Genomic DNA, 26210 nt, shown 5'->3' on the forward strand with positions numbered 1-26210 from the left:
CAGGACATATTACAATTGTCCAGTAGCCACACACACACACACACACACATACAGCAGCCATAACTTATATTTGGTCATAGCCTACTTTACCACACTTTGAAAAACAAATGAAGATTCAAAGTTGTGAATGAACAGACATTTGACATCTACTACTTTTCATCACTATGCTAGAAATCAGAATAGAGCAATAAACAGAATTTTTTTCTGTTCTCAAAGATCTTACATTTCAGCACAGAGGTAGTGTTGGGATAGGGGAATAAACTAAACAGGCAAGTACGATCATGTGAGATAACTGTTGTGATAAGGGAATGTCGGGCTATGAGAACATCCATCAGGTAAAACTGATGTAATCTGGGGTGGAGGTGGGGATCAGTTTAGGGAAGGTCTACTTGAGAAAGTTTAAACTGAGACCTGAGGATAAATAGGAATTCGTCAGGTATAAGAAGAAGAGAAGGGGAAATGGATCAATCAAGGAGGAAAGCAGGTATGTAATACTTGATTGTATTAAGAACTATTTCAGGTGCAAGTGTTTGTTAGCAGCTAAACTCAAACCAGTTAAGCAAAAGGAATTTGTTGACTCATGTAACTGGAAAGTGAAGGACAGGTATTAGCTTTAGGCATGGCTGGGTCCAAGGGCTCAAATAATGTCAGGTTTCTGTTTCTCTCTTTATATCTTTATTCTGCTTATGGCTTGGCTTTCATTTTCTAGGCCAACTTCCTCCTCATCTAGGGCAATAGGGCCACCAGCAGCTCCAGTCAAGTATTTTATTAATTTAAGAACCACACAGAAGAACTTTTTCTCCTTCAAATTCCCATTGGAAATAGTTTTTGTAGATCTTAACTAAGCTAAGGATCTTGAGAGGAGATCATCCTGACTTAGGATGGGGCCTAAATCCAATAACTGGTGTCCTTATAAGAAGAGAGGACACAGAAACACAGAGAAGATGGTGATATGAAGACAGAGGCAGATAATAAGAACCTGCTGTATAAAAAAATAAATAAAATTCTAAATTTCCAAAAAAAAAAAAAAAAAAAGACAGAGGCAGAGACTGGAGTTATGCATCTCCAAGTGAAGGGGCTCACTTGTACGGGAGCGTGTTAGTGGTTTCATTCTGGGATTTGGAATCAGGAGCCAGCTTGGGTCTCAGAGCCACCACTTACCATCTCTTAGTAGGAAAAACATAAGCATGGAGTGCTGCTGGTACACAGAAAAGTGGGGCAACTCACCAGGCCTGCTGCAGATGCGTGCAGGACTCGCCGGAGGGTGTGATTTCTGCCCTGTGTTTTGAAGAATGCATTAGCCAGGTGACAGTAGAAAAGGCATTTGTAGTAGATGCCAGTGGTGCCAACACATATCTCCCTGGATGTTGGTGTCTGGCCCATAACTCTGCACACGCTGGTTCTACTTGCAACAGCCAGCATCTGCATCCCTCTTCTTGAGGCTTTTGGATCCCTCAGAAGCATATGCAAGATGCCGCAAGTGCAGAGAATTAATCACCCCCAGGACAGCACTCAACCAATGACTGGCTGGAGTTGGTAGATAGATAGCCAGGCGACTTTCTCCTCCAGTTAGGAAAACTCTGTGTGTTACATAGTCTCCCCACACTCTTCAGAGAGACTCCACTCCCTTTGACCCCGTCTGTAACTAGTTGGTTAATGCATCATATATTGGCTTGCTTCCTTTTCCTGTCTCACTTCTCTGCTCCTCAGCTGGGGCTTCCTGGGATCATCTCCCGGATAAATTACTTACATTTGATTCCTTGTCTCAGGGTATCCTTCTGAGGGAAACCCAAATTAGACAACATTCCACATAGAAAAGACAGCATGTGCAAGAGCATAGGAATATAAGCATGGACATCTCACAACACATTTAAGGGATTATCCAAATTATTTGAGAATCTGCTGCCTGGTCTCCTGGTCTAATGGGTAAATAATTATCCAGGGCTTAGAAATAAATGGGTACCATGTTGTAATGATCCCTCTTTTATTTTGGGAATTGTTGGAGTTCGGAAGAATGGCTGGGGATTGTTAATTTTCCCTGGAGCCCTCACACCTACACAGTGCCTGGTGCATAGCGTGCACTCAGCAAGTATTTTTTTGAAGTAATGAATTGTATTGTGTTGAAATTGGGGTATTACAAAACTCCAGGGCTCACTCTACAACACCCATTCATTAAATGTTTATTGAACAGAACTGAAGGACACTGGAAAGCCAAAGGAAAGCCTCTCTTTGAACAGACGTTGTGCCACCTGGAGGAGGGGGCCTTTGCAGGCACTGGTTGTGTGCTATAGAATTTTGAGAACTTTTAGTTAGGGTGCAAGGTTGTAAGCTGAGTTCTTTGTAAGAACAAAACAACAGAAATAGTTTAAATGTCCACAACAGGGGAATAATAAGTTAAGTGTTGCAATATCATTTCCATAGAACACTAGGCAGTGATTAAAATGAATTAAGTTATCTCTATACATTGATATATAAATTTCTCCAAGACTTGCTGTTCAAGCGATAAACTGAAGTCACAGAAAATACATATAATATGATGTCATCATGTCAAAAAATCTCACCAAAATACACCCCATATCTTTGCTTGTTTGAGAGGCAAACTCAGCTACAGATTGAGTGGGATGCTGAGATGATTTTTAAGTCCCTTCTAGTTCTGATATTCTGTAATTTTAAGATGACAAGTCAAAGTTTATAGTTCCTTTAGAAAGTATACTGCTTTGACTCATATAAGAAAACTGTAAAACTTTATGGAGGGACGTAAAAGAAAACCTGGATAAATGGAGACATGTGCCAGCTTCCTGGACTGATAGAGTCAACATTGCAAAGATATAAATTTCTTCAAAATTAATCTAAGTTTAAAAACAACAGCAATAACAAAATCAAAGTCTCAATGCATTTTTGGTGGGGGAGGACTTGAAAAAATTTCTAAAGTTCATCTTAAAGGTGAAATATATAAGAAGAGCCAGAAAATATTTGAAAATAAAATCTATATTGTGAAGTTAGAATAATTAGAATCTTATACTAGTGCCAGAACAGACAGACAAAGGAAAAGATGTGGGTATTTATGAGAATTTAGTATGTAACAAAAGCAACACTTCAACTGAGTCAGGAAAGGATGGGCTGTTCAATAAATTGTTGGGACAGTAGTTACCTTGGTGTCCTCACCATGGGAAGGGCATATGCATGTGTCTTTTGGAAAAGTTCCACTGGCCTAATCATTCAGAAAATATTTTAGGCTATATTTTTCTATTCTACTTTGCACCAAAATAAATTCCTAGTAGACTAGAGATTTAAGAACAAAGTCATTAAATATTGATACTAGAGGAAAATATTGGTAAATACATAATTTTGGGATTAAGGCAGACTATAAATATGACCTCAAAGGCAAAAACCAAAATGAAAAGATGGATAGATTTGTCTATACCACAATTTTAAAAATTATTTATATATGCAGACATGAATTAAAATTGAAAGGCAACTGTCAAGCAGGGGAAATGTTTGCTACGTGAAGGACAGACAATTCTTAAATATATAAAATATTTTTACCAGTCGATAAGATAAAAATGAATGTTTTTATAGAAAAACAGGTTAAGGCATGAACAGACAATTTGCTAAAGAAGAACTCGAAAGAGCAGATAAGCATAAAAAATTGCTTACATTGTTAGGAATCAAAGGAATGCACATTAAAACAACAGTAAGAAATGTTTTATCCTATCAAAGTTTTAAGTATTTAAAGTAATTTTATTTTATATTTTTAATTCTGTTTTTTTTTTAAACATTGCTTCTTTTTTTTAATTATTTTATTTATTTATCAATTTTTGGCTGCACACGGGCTTTCTCCAGTTGTGGTGAGAGGGGGCTACTCTTCGTTGCAGTGCGCGGGCTTCTCATCATGGTGGCTTCTCTTGTTGCGGAGCATGGGCTCTAGGCACGTGGGCTTCAGTAGTGGCTCGTGGGCTCCAGGGCACAGGCTCAGTACTTGTGGCTCACGGTCTCAGTTGCTCTGTGGCAGGTGGGATCTTCCCGGACCGGGGTTTGAACCCACGTCCCCTGCATTGGCAGGTGGATTCCTAACCACTGCGCCACCAGGGAAGTCCTAAAGTAATTTTAATTTTGCTTTTCAAGAAGGTTACGTATCAAAATGTTAACAGTGATTATCTCTGGGTAGTGGGGTTAAGGGTACTTTTTTTTTTTTTTTTTTGCTTTTCTGTGGTGTTACTTTACTTGTGCAGTAAAGAAATAGTAGTTTGCACTGACTCTTAGAAAAGTGCTCAGCTGGGATCTCTGGAGAACTAACCTCTGGAGAGTGAGCAAGGACGTGTCCAAGCTGTGGCTTCCTCCTGGGCCCAGCCTGGAGCTTGCTGAGCCATACTGAACCCTCTTGGCCCCCAACTTCAGGAAGTGGGTCTGGTTGGCTACTGTTTATACAAGGGGAATGAGACAGAGGTACGGAGAGCAGTCAGCAAGCTAGTGCAATGACAATCCATGTGGCCATTTATAAAAATAACACACTGGAATGTGGTGTGACAATTCTATTTGGGCAAAAGAAAAAGAAAGAAAGAAAAAGAAAAGGGACTTCGCTGGTGGTCCAGTGGTAAGACTCCCTGCTTCCACTGCAGGGGGCACAGGTTCAATCCCTGCTTGGGGAACTAGGATCCTGTATGCCACGCGTCACGGCCAAAAAAAAAAAGAAAGAAAAAATTATAAGTTATAAATTAAAAAAATGAAATGGCCTGCCTGTTCATGCTATATGAGAAGAAGAAGGTAAAAAAGGAGAGGAAAGTTAAAAAGTCAAATGTGGATGGAGAAAATACTAAGCTAATTTTTGTTGGAGTGGAATATGCAAATGAAGATGCGGCAACTGTCTATGTGGGGGGGCATTTCAGATGCAGAGCCAGCCATCTCCAACATCTGGAACAGTCAGGCCTAGCACGTATTCAAGAAAAAGGAAAGGCCACTTTAAGTCAAGACTGCCTGTGCCTTGCAGACAATCAAATATGTGACCCTCATCAAATCCTGTGCTCATCTCACCTGGCTGTCAGCCCGAATCTAGATCAGCAGAGTCCTCTTGTCTGTTGAGCTTCTGTCTACGCCTGGTGCTAAAACAATTCATCCCTCATAATTCTTCAGAGTTAGTCTCTCCTTTAATTCAGTATTCAGTTTCCAGTACTTCCTTTAGGAGGTGAGATTGAAAGTCTTTCTGTATCAAAGCAGCTTCTACTTCCGGAGAAAACTGAGTTGCCTTCGGTTGGGTTCCCCAGAAACAGATTCTGAAAGAATTCTTTGTGTGCAGAGTTGCTGGAGAGGAAGGGAAAGAGGATTGGGCAGAAGAAGTGGGGCTTCTCCGCCAGTCCCATGGAGACCTGGGATGGCCCTGAAGGGTTGTCCTCAATTAAAATCCAAGGGTCAGGCCTTTGTCCCCCCAGATTAACCAGTCATTGGATGTGCACTGTCCCTGGAGAGAAGGCATATTCTTGGATGAGGCAGGTGTCTTCCAAGGGAAATCTCCAGAGAGGAAGCCATCTGAATTGCTCTGGCAGACTCTAGAAGAAGGAAAGAAAAGCCCAAGGGAAGTGGGCTTGCTGGAATGATTTATTTTGTGGAGCCAGAAGATCAGACAGAGGATTATGTTCCACTGGAGGCCCAAAAGACAGATAGTATACAAAGACAGTAAGGAAGGCACTGATGAGACGAGTACCAGCTAGGGATGATGGTAAGAGAAGCAATCACAGGGCTGGGCTTGATAATATCCAGGAGGATGATAGCATCCTGAAGTAATAGAAGCCAGGTGGTGGCTTTAACCACCAGAAGTCTGGGGGCTGTGATTACTATAACAGCTGGCAAGGTCAAGGGAGCAGCCTTAGGGGGCTTGATCCACAGAGGTTGTGAAGGTATTTAATAATACAAGGTGTCCCTAGGGGAAAACATAGATGGGCCGCCAACTGGTTCTGCTTAACATCTATGACCAGAAAGACACAGGAATGGAGGAACAGGGCTTCTCTGGTGGTGCAGTGGTTAAGAATCCACCTGCCAATGCAGGGGACATGGGTTCGAGCCCTGGCCCGGGAAGATCCCACATGCCGCGGAGCAACTAAGCCTGTGCACCACAATTACTGAGCCTGCGCTCTAGAGCTCGCGTGCCACAACTACTGAGCCCACGTGCCACAACTACTGAAGTCCACGCGGCTAGAACCCATGCTCTGCAACAAGAGAAGCCACTGCAGTGAGAAGCCCGCACATCACAAGGAAGAGTAGCCCCCGCTCGCCGCAACCAGAGAAAGCCCGCGCACAGCAACAAAGACCCAACACAGCCAATAAAATTAAATTAAATTAAATTAAAAAAAGAAAAGAATGGAGGAACAGGAGGCTCAGAGTTGTTACCCCAATAAAAAGTCATGTTCTTTGCTTAATTCTCACATCTGAGTCAATTTTCAGACCCAGACCACAGAACCCATTGACCAAAGAGGTGGCTGGGTCCCTAGGAAGAAGAACCCTAAAACACTGAAACAAGTATTTACAGTAATGATTGCCCCATGGCCTATGACCATTTTCTCAGCTGACTATATATTGGGAAAAGAGGAATACCCAGACATTTCCCAGGGTCTGAAAGGATCCTGTTACTCAGAAATCCAAGTGTTATCAAGTCCTCTCTCTAAGACTGGGGACTTTTAGGGGTCAGGTAATAAGCGGAGTCCTGGATAACATCCAGCTTACAGTGGGTCCCTGGGCCTATAGACCCACCCAGTGGTCATTTCCCCAGACTCTGAGTGCATAACTGGGAGTATATATATTGGGAAGCTGAAGGAAGCCCCACATTAGGTCCTTGGCCTCGAGTTCTCATGTGGGGAAGACCAAGTGAAAGCCTCTGAAACTGTCCCCTCCCTTTCAAGTCGAGATAGTAAATCAAAACCTGTATTTCATCCAAGGGGAAGCGGGGGATGATGGTGGAGTTAATGCCCATGAACAACCCAAAGGATGGTCGTCCCTGTCATATTTCCATTTAGTTTGCCTGTCTGGCCCCTTCAGAAACCAGGAGGATGGCTTACAAACTACTGCAGACCTAATCATGTAATAGCCCTGATCACAGCTGTTGTGTCAGCTCTGTGATCCATCATAGTACAGGATCTGGACCACCTGGTCAACCCACAGAATGTCACACCTGTTTCATTGATGACATCATGCTAATCAGGCAGGATGAGCAAGAGGTGGCTAGTATACTGGAAACCTTGGTAAGAAACATGCACTTCAGAGGGTGGGAGATAAGCCCATGAAGATTCAGGGAACTGCCCCTTCAGTTTTTAGGGAACCAGTGGTCAGAGATATGCCAACATAGTTCCTTTAAAGCAAAAGGCAAATTACACAATATAGACAAGCAAGATAAAAGAAAAAATTACTTTAAAACGCTCTAAAAGTGATACCTAAAAATAGTGTTTACATCCTTTAGGATGTTCTTCATTGTGCATAGAATATAAATATAACAAACTGACTTTGAAATTATGGGATCATGTCAATATCTGATATCTTATTTATTTACTTGTTTACTTGCTTGTTGTCTCGTTCTTCACTATGATATAAGCTCCATGAAAGTAGGGTCTGTCTTGCTCTCTGTTTCCCTGGCACTTGGAAGGCACTTGGTGCCCAGTAAATACTTTTTGGTGGAATGAATGAAGTGTACTATACACATCACTTTGTAGCCAGCTATTTTCAACTATCTTCCAGATGCTTCAGGTTATTCTTCATCTTCCTTAGGATGTGCCATGTGAAAACAGTTTTCACAGCCCAAAGACTACTTCTATCAGGGCAACTTCTGAACCAAGAAACCTTAGCCTTTTGGCAGCCCTCGAATCTCCTTCCTTTTGGTCAGCACTGCCTTAGAATCTACAGCAGGCACAGCCTTGCCTGGATCACTCATTAGATGGACCCAAGTCAGGTTCCAAGACCTGAGCAAGTGAAGATGTTTCCAGGCGAGCAGCTCTGCCTGCAGCCACGTCCCTCCTCCGGCCACGCGGGGGCGCTAGAGCGCCACAGTTCGTAAGGGATCGGGGCCCTCTGGGAGGAAGACTCTGGGCGGGTGTATTGACTACCCGCTGTGGGCGGAGCCAAAGGCGTCCACGTCCGAGGCGAGGGCAGGAAGTGAGGAGGCTGGGCTTCTTTGGCGGGGCGTACGCTTGCGCATAGGTCGGGTCAGAGGAACCTTCGCTTTCGCCACTGCTAGGGTCTGTCCTGGTTGGGGACGCCTTTGCACGGCTATTAAGAGTGGGCCGGGCCCAGGGGAGGGGGCCGAGTACGGGAGTTGGGGTGGAGGGAGCTTGGAGGGGCGCTGGGGTTAGGAGCGGGGACACTTGGGGGCTCGGTTGGGTTGGGGTGGCGAGGCCTGGGGTGGAGGAGGGACGACGGGGAGCCGGGCTGGAGTGAAGCACGAGGGCGGCGTGTGAAGTCGGGGGAGAGGGCGAGTGGGAAAGGAGGACGTGGCAGTAAAGTCTCCTTGTCCCGCCTGATCCCGTCCTGGTGTTGAACTGCGGGGACCCAAGGTTGTTACCCTGGCAGCGCGGGAGTTGCAAATAGGCAGGTGGCTGCATTTTTCCGGGAAGATAAGCTCCCTCTCCTCCCAGCCTTCTCATTAGCGGCGCTTTTTTAAAAGTTGTGGTTCTTTTTACCGCAGTATCGTGTGCGTCACAGTGACACCTTCACCCGTAGAAAATCTCTTCCAGCCGCTTTTGTCATCTTGAGACTCAAACCCTCTCTTTTACCTGTCCCTCTTAAAGCAGAGAAAGTAAACGTTTTCCTACCCAAACCCCGCAGTGAAAAATAGGAAATTACCTGTCTCAACAGTTGTAGGGTATTTAAATAATTTCTTCATGAACTTGTCTACAAATTCACTTTTTGTGCTCCTTAAATAATGTCACTTGCCTGCGTAAAGTGGAACAGCAGTTGTGTTGTGCCATGCAGTGCTCAATGAGAAATTTTAGTCCAGGGAGATGAAAATACTTCATTGGGAATTCAGGGATTGAACAACTATGGTGACTCTGACCCATGCCATGTAACCCTCACGAAAAGGATTTGGGTTCATATCCATCATTCTCAGCTGTGGTGAAGGGGTGCAGTCTGGCATTTGGAAGCTTAAGAACCAACTCTGTTGCCTTCTAATTTATTATTATTTTTTAAGCCTTCCATCATGTGTGTACTTTGCTTGAATGATTATTTTAAAGTACATGTGCTATTTTTGCCAATCTGACAGCTGTTTCCATAGAAACTAGGGAAGAAATAGTCACTTTCAGAAGAGTTGTTAAAACTGTCTTCCAGGCTTCAGCTGTGAGTGCCAGTGAGCGCTGTACTTGCTCATTCTGAGATGGTACTTAAAGAATTAAGGATCTGAAATGTTCGTAGAGGCTAACAATCCAAATTGTTTAGTTTTCTCACATCATTAATTTAGTAATCCTGGAAGTCTGCCAGCTATGTTTGTTGACCTGCTACAGTTCTTTGAAGAGGATGTGTCAGCCCTGATTCTTTCTTCTGCTCTGTGTAGTCTAGTGATTGGATCTTTGAAAATGTATAGTTTTCTTCTCCCATTCTTTACCCTTTCTTAAGGATACAGCAGGGATTACAAAATATCAGGCACTATTTCTGTTTCAAGTGACACTTGTAGGTGGTATAAATGATAGCGTTTTTGCTTATATATGTACTACATACAGTGTTTGGGGCTTTTGCTAACTTCTGTGTCAGTAGAATACTTTAAATTTCACGTTAGTTGTGAGCTGTGAGCAGGAGTTTGCTTGACATGTGAACAGAGCTAAGCAGTGTAAATAGACCTGCACAGACAGATGAGAGCTTTTCTTTTCTGAGAGGTGTAAGTAAATCAGTGGGTCTGGAGCTTCGGAATGGGTGAAGGAGGGGTAGGGAAGGTGCCTGGAGAAACAGTGGGAGGTGGTATTATGAGGGGCTTGGTCTGCAATATGCAGTTTATTGAAGCCCATGGAAATCAATGGTAATTACAAATATAGTTGCCTTTATTGATTTGGGGCTTACAAAAGTAATAACATATGCTGTAAAAGTTTAAACAGCACGGAAATATATGAGATGGAAATACTGAATCCCTTACAACCATCATCCTGCCACCCCAAATAACCACTGTGAATGGTTTGGTGTGTATTCCTTTAGATTTACTTATATTTGTATATACTAGTGTGTTTTAAGCATTACTGAGTATGTAAAAAATTTGAGTAATTTTCAAATAATTTGATGTATAGATAATACTATTTATGAAAATTGATGTTCTGAAGCATCTTTCCAGATAATATTGTATTAGCCTAGACTGAGTTAGATTTATGTATTTTTCCCTGCAACTTTTATTATGAAGATTTGAAACACTAAAAAAAACTGAAAAAAAATTTAATGAGCACATACATAACCACCACTTAGATACAAAGGTTGTTAGTATTTTTCTGTATTGCCTTTATGTCCTGTGTGTATGTCTGAATGTATTTTTATTATAAAATTTGAAAGTTTTATTCATCATGAAAAGAGAGTTGAGCAAGCATTTCAGGTATAAGATATCCACCTACATAACCACATCTTTATCACCTAAGAAAATAAGCAGTACTTATCTAAAATAACCTAAAAGCAAATTCATATTCAAATTACCCCAATAGTTCCAGTTGTCTTCTAAAACAAATTTTTTTCTTTCAAATTAGGATCTAATCAGAGTTCACACATTGCATTTGGTTGTCTCTTTTCAGTACCTTTTAAAAAAATAGCTTAATGTATAGTTGATATACAATAAATTGGACATATTTAAACTGTGCATGTTTTGACTTACGTGTATATCTATGAAACCAACAACACAACCACAATAGTGAACATTTTAGTTGCCCCCCCAAACTTTGTAATCCCTCCTCTTGCCCCTCTTTACGTTTCCATCCTCTGATTTCTCTATAAGTATAAATTAGTCTGCTAACTATATATTGTTATATATAGTTAGTTTATATATATATAAACTTCAGTTTATATTATAAAGCTGAAATCATAGAGCATGATTTTTGGAGAGAGAGTAGTGTCCTTTCCTGTGTATTTTTTTTCCTGTGTATGAGTCTGGCTTCTCTCACTTGCTAGTGTTTTTGTGTATTGCTCTTGTATTCTGCCACCTTAAACTCATTCTAATAGGTTTTTTTTGTAGATTTCTTTGGATTTCCTGGATAGACAGTCATGTTATCTAGGAATAAAGATCATTTTACTTCTTTATTATCTGGATGCCATTTATTTAGTTAGTTATGTATCTATTTATTTAATTCTGTTGCACTGCCTAGCATCTCCAGTATAATGTTGAGTGTTGAGTGGTGGGAGCAGACATCTTTGCCTTGCTCCTGATCTGAGGAGGAAAGTATAATCTTTCACCAATAAACGTACTGTTGCCTATAGGTTCCTGTAGCTGTCCTAGTTACTGAGTTTTTATCAGGGTTGGTTGTTGGATTTTATCCATTGCTTTTTCTGTGTCTTTTGAGATGATCATGTAGTGTTTCTTTCTTCAGTTAGGGTGAATTACATTGATTGATTTTTGAATTTTTATTCAACCTTGCATTCCTGAGACAAACCTCACTTGGTCATGAGGTATTGTCTTTTTAATATATTTTTGAATTAGATTTCCTGAATATTATTAAGAATTTTTGTATCTATGTTCATGAGGGATATTATTCTATAGTCTTCTTGTAATTTTTTTTCTGTCTTTGGTATCAGGGTAGTGCTGGTCTTATGGAAGGAGTTGCAAACTATTCCTTTTTAATTTCTTGGAAGAGTTTATATAGAATTATTATTATTTCTTCTTTAAATGTTTGGTAGAATTCCCCAGTGAAGCCTTTTGGTTCTGGAGCTTTCTTCGTGGGAAGGTTTTTAACTATAAATTCAATTTAAAAATTGGGTATAGGGCTCTTCAGGTTGTTTATTTCTTCTTGAGTGAGCTCTGGTAGTTTGTATTTTTCAATGAATGTATCCATTTAATCCAAGGTGTCAAATTTAAGATTTTCTCTTTCATTGGTTTTAAGAAATTTGATATACCTTGAAGTAGTTTCTTTTGTGTTTCCTGTGTGTGTGGTTTGTTAAACTTCTTGGATTTGTGGGTTTACAGTTTTCATCAAATTTGGAAAATTTTGGTCATTATTTTTTCAAGTTTTTTTTTTTTTTTTTCTGTCTACTATCCCTCTCCACTTTTCAGGGTCTCCATTTACACATATATCAGGTCACTTGAGTTATCCCACACCTCAGTGATGCTGTATGCATTTCTTAAAGTCTGTTTTCTCTCTGCATTTCATTTTGGATAGTTTTTTATTGATACGTCAGTTCATAAGTCTTTATTTATACAATGTCTAATTTGGTGTTAGTCTCATCCAGTGTAATTTTTATCTAAGACATTATAGTTTTCAAATATAGAAATTCAGTGTCCATCTTTTGAAAAAATATATTCCATGTCTCTACATAACATGTCCAAACTTTCCTTTAACTTCTTAAACATATGCAATATGTATAACTAGTTTAATATCCTTGAATTCCCAGCTTCATCTCTTTAATTTAGGAGGACCATTGGGCTATGCTAGGTTTCCCCTCTTTGCATGGTGGCCTAGAAACTCTCTCCAGGCAGAAGGCTGGGGCAGTTGTAGGGCTCGCCTAATTTGTTTCCCATTTCTCAGGGATGACTGTTCTTCATTGCCTGATGTTCAGTATGTTGAAACCATTGTTTTACTTATTGTCTCTGTTTTTTTTTAAATTGAAGTATAGTTGATTTACAATATTGTGTTAGTTTTAGGTGTACAGCAAAGTGATTCAGTTTGTGTGTGTGTATATATTTCAGATTATTTTCCGTTATAGGTTATTCCAAGATGTTGAATATAATTCCTTGCGCTATACAGAAAGTCCTTGTTGCTTATCTGTTTTATGTATGGCTGTTTGTAACTGTTAATCCCATACTCCTAATTTATCCCTCCCCCCTCCCTTTCCCCAACAACCATAAGTTTGTTTCCTATGTCTGTGAATTTGTTTCTGTTTCGTATATAGACTCATTTGTATTATTTTTTTGGATTCTAAATATACATGATGATATATAATATTTGACTTATTTCACTAAGTATAATATTCTCTGGGTCCATCCATCTTGCTGCAAATGGCAGTATTTCATTCTGTTTTATGGCTGAGTAATATTCCATTGTGTTGATGGGCACTTGGGTTGTTTCCATGGCTTGGCTGTTGCAAATAGTGCTGCTATGAACATTGGGGTGCATGTAGCTTTTTGAATTAGGCTTTTCGTCTTTTATGAATATGTACCAAGGAGTGGGATTGCTGGATCATATGGTAGCTCTGTTAGTTTAAGGAAGCTCCATACTATTTCCCACAGTGGCTGTATCAATTTACATTCCCACCAACAGTGTAGGAGGGTTCCCTTTTCTCCACACCCTCTCCAGCATTTATTGTTTGTAGACTTTTTGGTGATGGCCCTTCTGACCAGTGTGAGGTGATACTTCATTGTGGTTTTGATTTGCATTTCTGTAATAATTAGCAATGTCAAGCATCTTTTCATGTGCCTGTTGGCCATCTGTGTGCCTTCTTTGGAAAAATGTCTATTTAGGTCTACATATTCTTTCTGTTCTTTTAGTTATTTTCAGTGACAGGATAAGTCCCTTTTACTCTGTATTGACCTGAATCAGAAGTGCCAGTATTATATTTGAAAGGAACAAATTTGTATTTTATTTTTATTTATTTATTTTTGCATACTTTTTTTTTAGTTTTTTTAAAAAATATTTATTTATTTAATTTATTTTTATTTTTTATTTTTTTGGCCGCATCAGGTCTTAGTTGCGGCATACAGGGTCTTTGTTGAGGTGTGCAGGATCTTTTGTTGCAGTGTGTGGGCTTCTCTAGTTGTGGCGTGTGGGTTTTCTCTCTCTAGTTGTGGTGCTTGGGCTCCAGGGCACGTGGGCTCTGTAATTGTGGCACAGTGGGCTCTAGTTGAGATACACTAGCTCAGTAGTTGTGGTGTGCGGGCTTAGTTACCCCACGGCATGTGGGATCTTAGTTCCTGGAGCAGGGATCGAACCTGCTTCCCCTGCATAGTAAGGCGGATTCTTTACCACTGGACCACCAGGGAAGTCCCACAAATCTGTATTTTTAAAAATGCATTTTATGTTAGACTTTACTATTCCATTAAATACTCTTTCCCCCCATTACTGCCAATTGCTGAAACTTAGTGCTGTTTTTGTTTAATCCATTTCTTATTCCCCAACTAATTTAGCTGTTAAAATAAAAATAGACTCCCCCAACTAAAATTAAAAAATGAAACGAAGAAAAAAATCCAAATTTTGAAAGTACATGTTGTTGAGTTAAAAGTTAGTAAAACCTCTTTGGTTTTTATTGTTAAGAGGAGTTGCTGCAGGGGGCAGTGAGTTGAAACCCAAGGTAATTTAGTCAGAGATGTGTTAAAGGAAGAACACCTTTTTCATAAGTGTTATATTCCCAGTTTCGTAATGAGTATTTTGCTTAGATATTTATAGTTTATATTTTGTGTTCCAGATAATCAAGCAAAACAAAGATGAGCTTCATCTGTGGACTGCAGTTTGCTGCTAGAAACTGTGTTTTCTTCCGATTTAATTTACTGACCAGCTGGAGAAAACGTAACACACAAGCTGTAACCTCACTGGACTGTCATCAAGTGAAAATTAACAATATAGTAAATAAGTCTCTGGGCCTGGGAGTAAATCAGGGTGATAGATGGACATTTTTGCCTGAAAACGTTCATTTCTGTAGGACTTTTAATAACAAAAGAACAGGCTTCCTCTTGAGCACCAGAAGTAAGGAAACTTGGATGATTACCCAAAAATGTACTGCGTGGAATAACTCTTTCTCAAGACAGCTACTGATGAAAGACGTTCTAGTAGTTCCTGCGCTTTCAGTGGTGCATCCTCTAAACTGTTTACACACAAGAGACATCAGGAGTTTCCATACTTCTCCACGGTTTCAAGCTGCTCCGGTTCCTCTCTTGTTGATGATTCTTAAACCAGTGCAGAAGCTACTGGCTATCATTGTGGGCAGGTAAAATGCTCTTTAAAATATAAACTCTTATATTAAAAAGTATCTGTAAAACTCATTTTTAAAGAAAACTTTATAGATTTCCTTCCCATAATTAGCTCAGAATTCAGTTTCTAAACAGTTGGTTCTACTCAGTTTTTTTATGTATGCCTTAATAATCTTAAAATCATCTACTGCATATTATAGTACAGAAATGTGATCTTTAAAAATTATTCTTGTATATTTTATATAGACACTATTTAAAAGGTCTTATATTTATGATTACAAGAATCAGAAATGTTTGTTACAACTCACGTATAAGAACTGTACTTACAAGCATTCCTTTTTAGTTCATGGAGTTTGAGACAATGGAGCATGAAACTGAAGAACTTTGCTTACTTAAGAAAGGGCTCATTCCTAGCCACGTTAACTCTTAATTAGTATTTTTTATTTATTTATTTATTTTTCTATTCTGTTTCCGACAAATCTTTATTTTCTCTTTGTGATCCTTTATAATAATGTTTTTTTTCAGCTAAGTAATACTTCATATTTAATTTAAAACTCCCCCTCATAATTCTGTTTTCTCTTATTTGCTCCATGAAGATTGAAGAAAGGTAAAGTATTGTCTCGTTATAAACTTTTCTTATGTTTGATAACTATGAAGTGCCTTCTAGCCTTCTTACTTCCATACTAACCAACCCAGTTTTCTTTTTATCAAAAATCAAGGACCTGTACTCTGTAATTTATTGTGTTCTTTATGACTAGGCTTTGGCACTCAGAAAATATTCAGCTAATTTAGCTCTCGATTTAAGTAATGACTATCAAAGAAAGCCAGAGCTAGACAATAGTTAAAGAAGTAAAAACAGATTTTATTCAGAACTTCTACAGTAGGAGAAAACTTCTTCTGCATAGAACCAGAGTCAGCTCTGAATACACCGTGGGATATGTGGGCAGGGTGGGGGTTGGTAGATGGAAAACTACAGAGAGGAAACATCAGGAGCAAGGGGGGATTCCACCCAAACTGACCTACTAGAGTTATTGCTGAAGGCAGGTGAGGGTGATCAGATATCACCTGGGGGATGATGAATGGTAAGGACAGACTGGGTATTGTGATCTGATATGGAGGATGAAGGATTCTGACTTAATTGACCTAGCAGGATTCTTGCTAAAATTGGACAATGCCGAGGTGAACACAGTAGTCCAAAAGACAAGGCCTATTTGAAAAAGAGTTCAGGGGAGTCTGAGTAGAGTTCGGGGTAGGAGAGAATCTTTGTCACAACTCAGCCCAAGTTCTTGGGCCAATAACTCTTTTTCATCCTTTTAAATTATTTATTTTTAACCTTTTGTTGATATTACTATTGTAAATCACCTAAAATTTTATTTTAGGATATGTTTTCATACATTTTAAATGATAATGTCATAAACTTTTAAATTGGAAATGAGTATACTTCATAGTTTGATCTGAATCTTTTTAGGTTGAAACACTTTAAAGGCATTTTAGGTGTGTCACTTAACAAGATTAAGATAACTCAAAGAAGTTATTTTATAAAATAAATTTTGTCAAGAGAATGATGTATATATTTTAAATTCTTGTTGTAATTTCACAGATGAACTCATAGGGAAAAAGTTCTGCTCCAGCGCTGAAAACATTACTGGTTGTCAAAATGTCCATGAACCCTAATAAGCAGGAGAGAGTCTATTGTTGCCTGGTAGAATTGGACCTCCCCAGATGTTATCTATAAAATCTCTCATTTCCGTATTTACAGTGCTTATGCTCTTTTTATTACCTCTCCTTTGTCATGTTCTTGAGGGGTTAGTAGAGTTTCTGCTACTGAGCAATATTTGTTTCTAAAATCAGTGCTGAGATAGTTTCCCTTGTACCTTACTGAAGTACTGGCAGATTGTCTCAGATGTCTGACGAGCAGTGGGGGCAGTGGTGGTTAAAGGTATGGATTTGTTGTACCATAACGCCTTCAGATGTTTATCTGGGCAATTCATCCCTATTATATTGCCTTCCTTGCCTTATTTTCCTCTTATTAACTCTACAACCTTGTATAAATTGTTTAACTTCTCTTAAGTCTCAATTTTCTCTTCTGTAACAAGATTATTATGAAGATTAAATGAGGTGATATACGTATAGCATTAGAAGAGTACCTTGAATGTGCTGAACAGTCAATAAATATTAATGGTAGTTATAGTAAAACAGCTTCTCATTTAGCGTTTACCTTTAAAATAACTGAAGAAAATTCAAATGAGCATTAGAATTTTAACTGTAGCTCCATATAATTGATTACATTTTCATCATTTAGCTAAGAATTTTTAAAAATTGAAAAAACCATCTATACAGAAAAATGTAAAAATTCGAGTATTTGATGACAGAATTTTAGCATAAGCATTAAGTTTTGGTGATATGTACTGATTCTATTATCAGAACTTTGAATTTTTCTTTTTGCTCCAGGGGCATAAGGAAATGGTGGCAGGCACTTCCTCCTAACAAGAAGGAACTATTTAAAGAAAGTGTAAGGAAGAATAAATGGAAGTTATTCCTTGGTTTGAGTAGTTTTGGATTGCTTTTTGTAGTATTTTATTTTACACACCTGGAAGTGAGTCCAGTCACAGGAAGGAGCAAGCTTCTATTACTGGGGAAAGAACATTTCAGACTTTTATCAGAACTGGAATATGAAGCAGTAAGTAGAAAGAATTGTTTTTAACTACATTGCTTGATGTAATACTCAAAGGAGGAAGGTTTCTTATGAAAGATGCACTAGTTTTTAATTTAATCTCCGATAGCAAATTAGCATTTTTTCCAAAAGGCCTCAGACCTTTCATGCTTAGTATTCCTACTGCCTACATTGCCTTTCCTTGTATCACCCAGCTAACTCCTGTTCATCACATGTCACCTTAAATGTCACTTTCTTAGGAAAGCCTTCCTTGATTATCCTGACTGGGTTAGGCAGGGTGGCTACGTTAGGCTCTAGGGCGTATCCTTCATACAGACTGCGTTATGAATTAGTCATTTGTAGCTATGCTCTGTGCTTGGCTATATTGGGGCTAGGTCTCCTACTTTTCTCTTTGCATACTGTCCTTTTCTTTTAAAACACTTATCGTGAGGGTAACACCATAATTATTTGCATAATTATTTATCTGTTGATCTGTCTCCCTTTCTAGACTAGCTCCAGGGGGTCAGAGACCCTGTCTATTCTGTTTATCATTTCATCTTAAGTACTGGCACAGTGTACAAGGTAGTGCTTAGTATATATTTTTTTGAATAAATAGATCTGTAATTTGAATTTTTGTACCTTGAAAATAAAGTAGAATAAGATATTCTCTCCCCCTCCCACACGTCAATTTTGGCTTTTATTATATTTTTTGAATGCAAAATAAAGTTGGAATTCAGAAGTCTTAACCTCCTTGGAAAGTATAGTCACTCAAGTAGTTAAACATTTTATACCACTAGTGAGTTCCTTGAGGACGGATCATCTTTCTATCTCTCGTGCTTGGCACATAAACAGTATAGACAAACCTCATCTTATTGTTCTTTGCTTTATTACACTTTGCAGATGTTGCATTTTTAAAAATTGGAGGTTTGTGGCAACGCTGTGTCAAGCAAGTCTATCGGCGCCATTTTTCCAACAGCATTTGCTTACTTCATATCTCTAGGTCACTTTTCGGTAATTCTTGCAATATTTCAAGGCTTTTCATTATTATTATATTTGTTAGGCAAAAAAGATTATGACTTGCTCAAGGCTTAGATGATGGTTAGCATTTTTTAGCTATAAGGTGTTCTTTAAGATATGTACATTGTTTCTTTTAGACATAATGCTGTTGCACACAGTATGCACTGGGAAACCAAAAATTCATGTGACTCACTTTACTAAGATATTCACTTTGTGGTGAATATCTCATTAAAGATATCGAGAACTGGAATTGAACCCACAGTGTCTCTGAGGTGCGCCTGTATATGCTCAATTAATATTTGTGGAATTTATAACCTCACTTGACAGCTTTGTCATGGTTAGATTTTTATTTCAGTTGAGCTTCTGAGTTTGTTAATGGAAAGTTACCATAAAAAAGGAAATAACAATGGTTTTTCACTAAAAAGATTGTTCTTAATAAAGATAAGACCAATCTCTTCTATACAGTTTATACAGAGATTTGAGATGTTTCTTAGAATAGTCTAGTTAGAAGCAAGTTTGAGGAAAGTGTTCTGTTAAGATTGAGAAAGGCCTAGTGTTAAATTAGTGTTATCTTCTACCATTTATATCACTAAGAAGCTTTAAAAAATTATATACATGTACATATATTTTTTTTCTTATTTTTTAGCCTACAAATGTAATACCTGTTGGTTATGAAAATTCAAACACATGCTCTTATGGGATTATTATAAAGTACTGTAATTACATATAATTTTGTTTGTTGTATCTACTTCAGTGTTTTTCTTTGTTTCAGACAGTTTACACTGGTGACTTGTGCTTTTAAAAAATGCTATATAAAGACTTTCAAATTCATATTCTATAAAATCATGTTTTTAATGCATCTCAAGGAGGAAGGTTACGAACTTCTTGATTCATATATGAAAGAAATTATACATTTTATGGAAATTTAATATTTTAAGAACATCCTCACTTTTCGAAGTACACTTGTAAGAGTCTCATGAATATAGCTTCAGAAAAAGTGTCTTCATATGGTGGTTAGTCTTAATTAGCATAATATAGAGAAAATGATATGCCCATTAGTTCTAAAAGTTTAGTAATTTCAATCTATCTGGCTAAAGCGCTTTAAAATTAATGAAGTGTCCTTTTTTGGCAGAAGTTTAACTTTCTTAATAAGTATAGGGTGTTTTTCTATTCAGTATGTTATGAAAGTAATTTTCTTTTGTATTTTACTTTCTTATATGAAATCTTTCTGTTCTCTAGGCAATGTTTTGTTTTCTAAAATATTTAGGAAGTTAGAAATAATATTTAAGCATTTTATTTGTTTATAGGCTAATAGAAAAGATGAGTGAATTTTTATTTCAACCAATTTATATGAAAAATCTTAGTTATTAGAATTTATTCTCTTTGTGAGAAACCAGATTGCCTTTGCATAAATAATTCAAATTTGAAATTTTTTGAGTATTTAATATGTGCATATTTTTACATATTTAGAAATTAAAGTGTTCAACAGCAAGTGCCATATAGCACTCCTTAAAGCAACATAAAAATTTTGTAGAGCTAACACTCTCTTAGAGACTACTTTTCTTTTTAATCTTTCAGTGGATGGAAGAATTTAAAAATGATATGCTAACTGAGAAAGACACCCGATACATGGCTGTTAAAGAAGTGGTTCATCATTTAATTGAATGCAATAAAGATATTCCAGGGATCTCTGAGATCAATTGGATAATTCACGTGGTTGATTCCCCAGATATAAATGCCTTTGTGCTTCCAGTACGTAAATGTTACCCAGCCTAATTTTTAATTGTTAAATTTAACGTCCTTGTTTTTTATGTTGTTCTAATTCCTTACATTATTTTCATTATGGTGCAGAACGGACAAGTGTTTATCTTCACTGGGCTTTTAAATAGTGTGACTGATATTCATCAGCTGTCCTTCCTTCTGGGCCATGAAATAGCACATGCAGTACTTGAACATGCCGTAAGTACCTAAAATGAATGTTCAGTTGTTGAAACACTCCTTTGAAATTAGCAAGTTAAATCTTTTAGAGAACTGAATCTTTTCAGTTATTTTTTATGATGGAATTTTAGTTTTTAATAATTGACTTATTCTGTTACCTGAGAAAGTATGATTGGCTAATTTTGAGAATTTTTATCATCTTTAGTGTTTTATACTGAATAATTAGTGTTTCTGTTAAATACTATTTTTATCATCTGTCTTTTTTGCTAAGAAGTGATTATTCTCAACCTGTAATTATTTCAAATTAGATTTTAAACTTTCCATAATTATTAACATACTTAGAATCTAGTCAGCAAATCAACTGTAGGAAAGTGATATTACTATTCAAGTGGTAAATGTTTTCTTACTTCTTTATTCATTCTCAGAGGATAGCTTAGAGCATCTTTGAAAATGTCTAGAATGATATGCCATGTATAATTAATGCAGAGTAATAATAATGATACCTTGCCATTTTACAGTTTACTGAGTTTTTTAATACCTTCTCATTCATAATTTTAATACTATCCTCATGAGGTAGGTATTTAATATCCCTATATTACAGGGGTCCTCAAACCCCAGGCCGTCTACTGGTACTGGGCTGCACAGCAGGAGGTGAGCGGCAGGCGGGTGAGCGAAGCTTCATCTGCCGCTCCCCATCGCTCGCATTACCCCCTGAACCATCCCCCCACCCTGTCTGTGGAAAAATTGTTTTTCATGAAACCGGTCCCTGGTGCCAAAAAGGTTGGGGACTGCTGCTATATTATACACGAGGTCTCTAATGTTTAAAAACATGACTAACGTGACAAACTGGCGGAATTGGAACTGTAATCAAGGTTTTCTGTTTGCAAGTCTGGCACTGCTTCCTCTTCCCACAGTTACCCGGCTGTTGGCAGCACTTTTCTCATACATCATAGAATTCAGGTAGATTTATATACCCTTGTGAATATACATCTGTTTGACTTGGTGTGAATCTAGAAAAATAATATATTTGTTTACTCATATTTTTATTTTTATTCATTAAAAATTGTGCATGGCTCATTTGTTTACATGATTAGAGAGAGGTGTATTTTTTAATTGAAAACACAAAGGTAAATAGTGGAAGGATTGTGAATATATCAGAAATGCAAGTGGAAATGATAATGTTATTAATTCCTCTAAATGTCATCTCAAATTCTGTCTTTTCCTTAGAGTATCAATAAGATGAGGTGGGCCAAAGTTGTGCTATTCTAGAGCGCAAATAGTAATTATCTCCTTTATTTCTTCTGAGTTACAGGAAAATAGAAAAAAATTTCTTCCTCAAACGCATACATACAAGAATAAATCTAAGCAGTTGAAATACGTTATATCTTTCTAGAAATGGCTTTATAACTGCAAAATCAATCAATTTGGGCCATTTTTAGTTTTTAAAAGGTGTTCATTTCAGCACATTAATTTTTCTGGCATCTGGGTCAGTGCCTTGTTCAGCATAATGTTGTCATCTCTATCGGTGCAAGAGCAATAATTAGACGAGACATAAAAAGCAAATGGTCTTAAAAATAGGAAATAGTTATTAATATTTCTTTGTTAGAGGTCTTAGACACTGTCAATACTATGTTTTCTCTTTTAGGAGTCTCCATTTTGTGTTTTCACTATTTCACAAATACAAATTTAAAAAAATTTTTAGTTTTCTAAGATTATGTAATAACAATTATATTCTTTAATAATTAATTACAAGGATTTTCTCTTCTATAATGACTTCATCATTTAGTGCTACAATAATTCCATAATTGTTTTTCATGAGTCTTACAATGAAGCAAAGAATGCTTTGTGAAGGCAGATTATATTCAGAAGTATTCTAGGTGATTATTTTTAGTTGTTAGCCATGTTTCATACATTCAAGTGATGATTCCTATATTATCAGTATCAGCACTACAATAACATTTATTCAGCAACTTTAGTGAGGAACAATGAACAGTCCAGTGCAGTAAACTTATATTTAGATATTACTACTCCAAACAACTATTTTAAGTAAAACATTTTTTGGTTACTGCTATAAGTAAATACAAAAAATCATATAACTAAATTTCCTGGTGGGAAATACCAGGCTGATAAAGTTGCAGACTTGCATGACTCTTCACATATTAGGTCATGAAGTCAAAAGACTTTTATTTAAAAAATAAATTTCTAATATTTTCCTGAATTGTTCCTTGTTTTAACTGCTTCATATGTTAGGTAGTGTTTGGTCTCTGTCTAAAAGTATAAGCATAATAAACATATTTATTTGATTTTTTAAAAAGATTTAGTGACTGTATTAGAAACTGTAACTTCCTGGGTTTGATTCCTTGTTCTTTTACTAATTGCTTTTTGAATTTGGGCAACTCTTTTAATCTCTCTTCATCTTAGTTTATCTATAAAATAGGGAACAATTGTACCTATTTTACAAGATTATTATGCTTGTTAATATAAGACACTGTAGGTTAATGAACCTGTCATTGTATCTGAATGGTGGTAGTGGCTCAAGTAGTTATTAGTTGAATGATTAAATGAATGCATAAGTATGTACACAAGAGATGGGAAAAACAGACTGGGAAAGGATAAAGTGCACAGAAGAAAACGAATTTGCAGTCTTACGTGGCAAAGTTCAGTTAAACACATGTAATTATTTAATGTGATTACACACGATGAACTAGAAAATGTTAGCATGTACTATCTGAATTTATTAAGTGTAATTTTCATTATTTTGATTTTTCTCAGGCAGAAAAGGCTAGCTTGGTTCATTTCCTGGATTTCCTAGGTCTGATTTTTCTCACAATGATTTGGGCCATTTGTCCTCGAGATAGTTTGGCACTTTTGGGCCAGTGGATTCAGTCTAAATTGCAGGAGGTAAGTCTGAAACAATAAGTTGAATTTGCAATGGCCTGTGGTGAGGACATTTTACTGTAAAGGAAAAAGTACCAGAAATGTTTTCATACCTTATCATGAGTCTTGCCACGAAAAACGGGTGCTAATTTTTGGCGTCTTACGTCTTCTTATTTTTAGGGGATATTCTTTTTTTATTTTTTATTTATTGTTTCTGGCTGCATTGGGTCTTCGTGGCTGTGCACAGGCTTTTCTCTGGTTGCGGCGAGTGGAGGCTACCCTTCATTGCGGTGCGTGGGCTTCTCATTGTGGTGGCTTCTCTTGTTGTGGACTATGGGCTCTAGGCGCGCGGGCTTCAGTAGTTGTGGCTCGCGGGCTCTAGAGTGCAGTCTCAGTAGTTGTGGCGCACGGGCTTAGCTGCTCCGCGGCACGTGGGATCTTCCCGGACCAGGGCTTGAACCCGTGTCCCCTGCATTGGCAGGCAGATTGTTAACCACTGCGCCACCAGGGAAGCCCTTAGGGGATATTCTTAATAGTGAGCATTCAAATTAGAAAATATTACATCTCTTTTATGATGGAGATAGATGGATTAGAAGGGCTTGGCAACTTTTGGCTAGCTTTTTTTTTTTTTTTTTTTGCATAGTTATTGTTCTTACAGAGAGAAACCCAGTCACAACCCTTTCTTTCCTTCTGTTGCTTTACCTTCAGACGTTCCCCTTTTGTCTCCTAGTAACAGTGGTGTACTCACTGGATGACTCTCCCTTCCCCCAAATATTTGCATTTTAATGGGGAACTCTTAAAACCTGTAAACTTTTATGGGCGCAGGGTTGGCAGAAGCTGCTTGACTACCCTCATCTCCTCACTCCCAGTTAAATTAATGTTGCCTGGAAAATACTGAAAGGACAGTCTTAATAGGTGTTTGTTAACTTTTGTTTTTAGTACTTATGCATAATGATAGTCATCTGATAAAATTTTTTGAGTCCTCCATCTTGGTCAAAACAGTACACTACTGAAAGGAGGTCTTGCAATCTTAATATCTGCTTTGTTTAACTATGATTAGCTATTTTATTTTATGTCTTTCATCAGATATTTCTTCTTGTCCTGGGAGGTTTGGTTATTTAGGAACAATCTGTTATTTGTTTATTCAGTGATTTGTGGAGCACCCATCAGAGTGCCATCTGGGTGCTGTTTAAATCCAATGTGTAAAATTCTTTGAGACAAATTGCTTTAGAAATTGAATAACTAAGTCTTTTATTCAGTGTTAGCATATCATTTGGTTTCATTTATATTGAAATAAAGGTTCTTAAACGGAAAAAGAAAGAATGGTTATTGCTTAGATTATAGAATCTCATATTTTGAATTTTATTTTTATCATTGATGTGCTGGGAAGTCAGAGAAGGTAATGTAGTTTTCCCCCCATTTATCAATAAATAGCTTTTTCTGTAATGGAATCAGGAGATTAAGTCATAAGAAAGATAACTGGAAGCTGTTTGTCCCTTGAAATACTTGATGATCCTGCTATTTGAGTATAATTCTTTAATAATTAAACTGAAAACGAAGTAAGGATTACTTCTGTTTGAACTCTTTTTCCCTAAATCAGGACCCCCTCCCAGTAGTTTTGGTGACAAGGAAATATTTCTTTCTCTGGAAGCTTGCTCATTGTCATTGGAGAGCAGAGGGGAATGCTGATAGTGAAGTTCTTGAGGGGGAATTGCTGACATTTTTTTGTCAGAGAAAGGAAGAGAGGAAGGAAGAAGTAGGGGGCCCTCACTTAACTGTCTGGGTACAATGTAGCAGCCCTCATAGAGCGCTACCAGGTAGGGTTTTGAGAGCTATTAATAATGATTATAGTAGCTAACATTTATTGAGTACTTACTGTATTGTAGGCACTAGGATAAACACTGTAGATTAATTTTGTACAGGGGTTAAGAATACAGGCTCTGATCAGATGGATCTGTGTTTGAATTTAATCTCTATTAGACCTAAATTTTATAGAACTTCAGCAGGTTACTTCACTTATTATAGGTTTCAGTTTCTTTATCTGTAAGTTTGGATAATAGTAGTGGCTAACTCAAACATTATTGTGGGTTTAATTATACATTTAAAACAGCATTTCTCAATATAGGCACTATTGACATTTTGAATTGACAAAGAATTGACAAGATAATTCTTTGTTGTGGGGAATTGTCCTCTGCATTGCAGAATGTTCAGTGGCTTCTACACGTCTAGATGCCTCTACACATCTGGGCTCTACCCACTAGATGCCAGTAGCACTCCCCCCTCTCTTCCCAGCCCCAGTTGTGACAATCAAAAATATCTCCAGACATTTCCAAATGTCCCTGAGGGACAATATCACGTCCAGTTGAGAACCACTGATTGAAAGCATTTAGCACAGTACCTGGTACCAAGTAAGGACTCAACAAATGGGAGTTATTATTATTAATTATTATTTGCTCATTTTATTCTCTCTGCAACTCTAGGAGTTTGGTACTGTTACTGCTCCATTTTACATATGATGCTATTGGGCTTAGAGGCGTTAAAAAATTAGCCCAGAACTAATAGTTAATACACATCAGCATTTGGGCTTGAACACGTTTCTTTCCTTTTAAAGCCAATGTTTTTAATTGGTTATACTACCGGCAGATTCGTTGGGACACCTGCAGACTGCTTATG

The 26210-nt window shown here is 37.6% G+C and overlaps 1 protein-coding gene across 6 annotated transcripts in view; it reads left to right on the forward strand.

Moving 5' to 3' along the window:
• Positions 1–361: 361 nt before the first annotated feature.
• OMA1 (OMA1 zinc metallopeptidase) overlaps positions 362–26210 on the forward strand; it is an 81624-nt gene continuing 55775 nt past the window's right edge. Inside the window, exons 1-6 of one of the 6 annotated variants that reach the window (XM_027108382.1) lie at positions 362–484; positions 14551–15069; positions 17504–17732; positions 20301–20474; positions 20574–20681; positions 23433–23561. In XM_027108382.1, coding sequence (XP_026964183.1) covers positions 14570–15069; positions 17504–17732; positions 20301–20474; positions 20574–20681; positions 23433–23561 — 1140 coding nt within the window. In that variant the 5' untranslated portion in view covers positions 362–484; positions 14551–14569. Of the gene's footprint in view, positions 485–8149; positions 8217–8387; positions 10143–14550; positions 15070–17503; positions 17733–20300; positions 20475–20573; positions 20682–23432; positions 23562–26210 lie in introns of those variants that run through there. The other 5 variants (XM_027108381.1, XM_027108385.1, XM_027108383.1 and 2 more) reach the window with 5 other exon arrangements.

Source organism: Aethalodelphis obliquidens, unplaced genomic scaffold (assembly GCF_003676395.1).
Source record: "Aethalodelphis obliquidens isolate GAN/ISIS:26980383/991018 unplaced genomic scaffold, ASM367639v1 scaffold9, whole genome shotgun sequence".
Classification (NCBI taxonomy): Eukaryota; Metazoa; Chordata; class Mammalia; order Artiodactyla; family Delphinidae; genus Aethalodelphis; species Aethalodelphis obliquidens.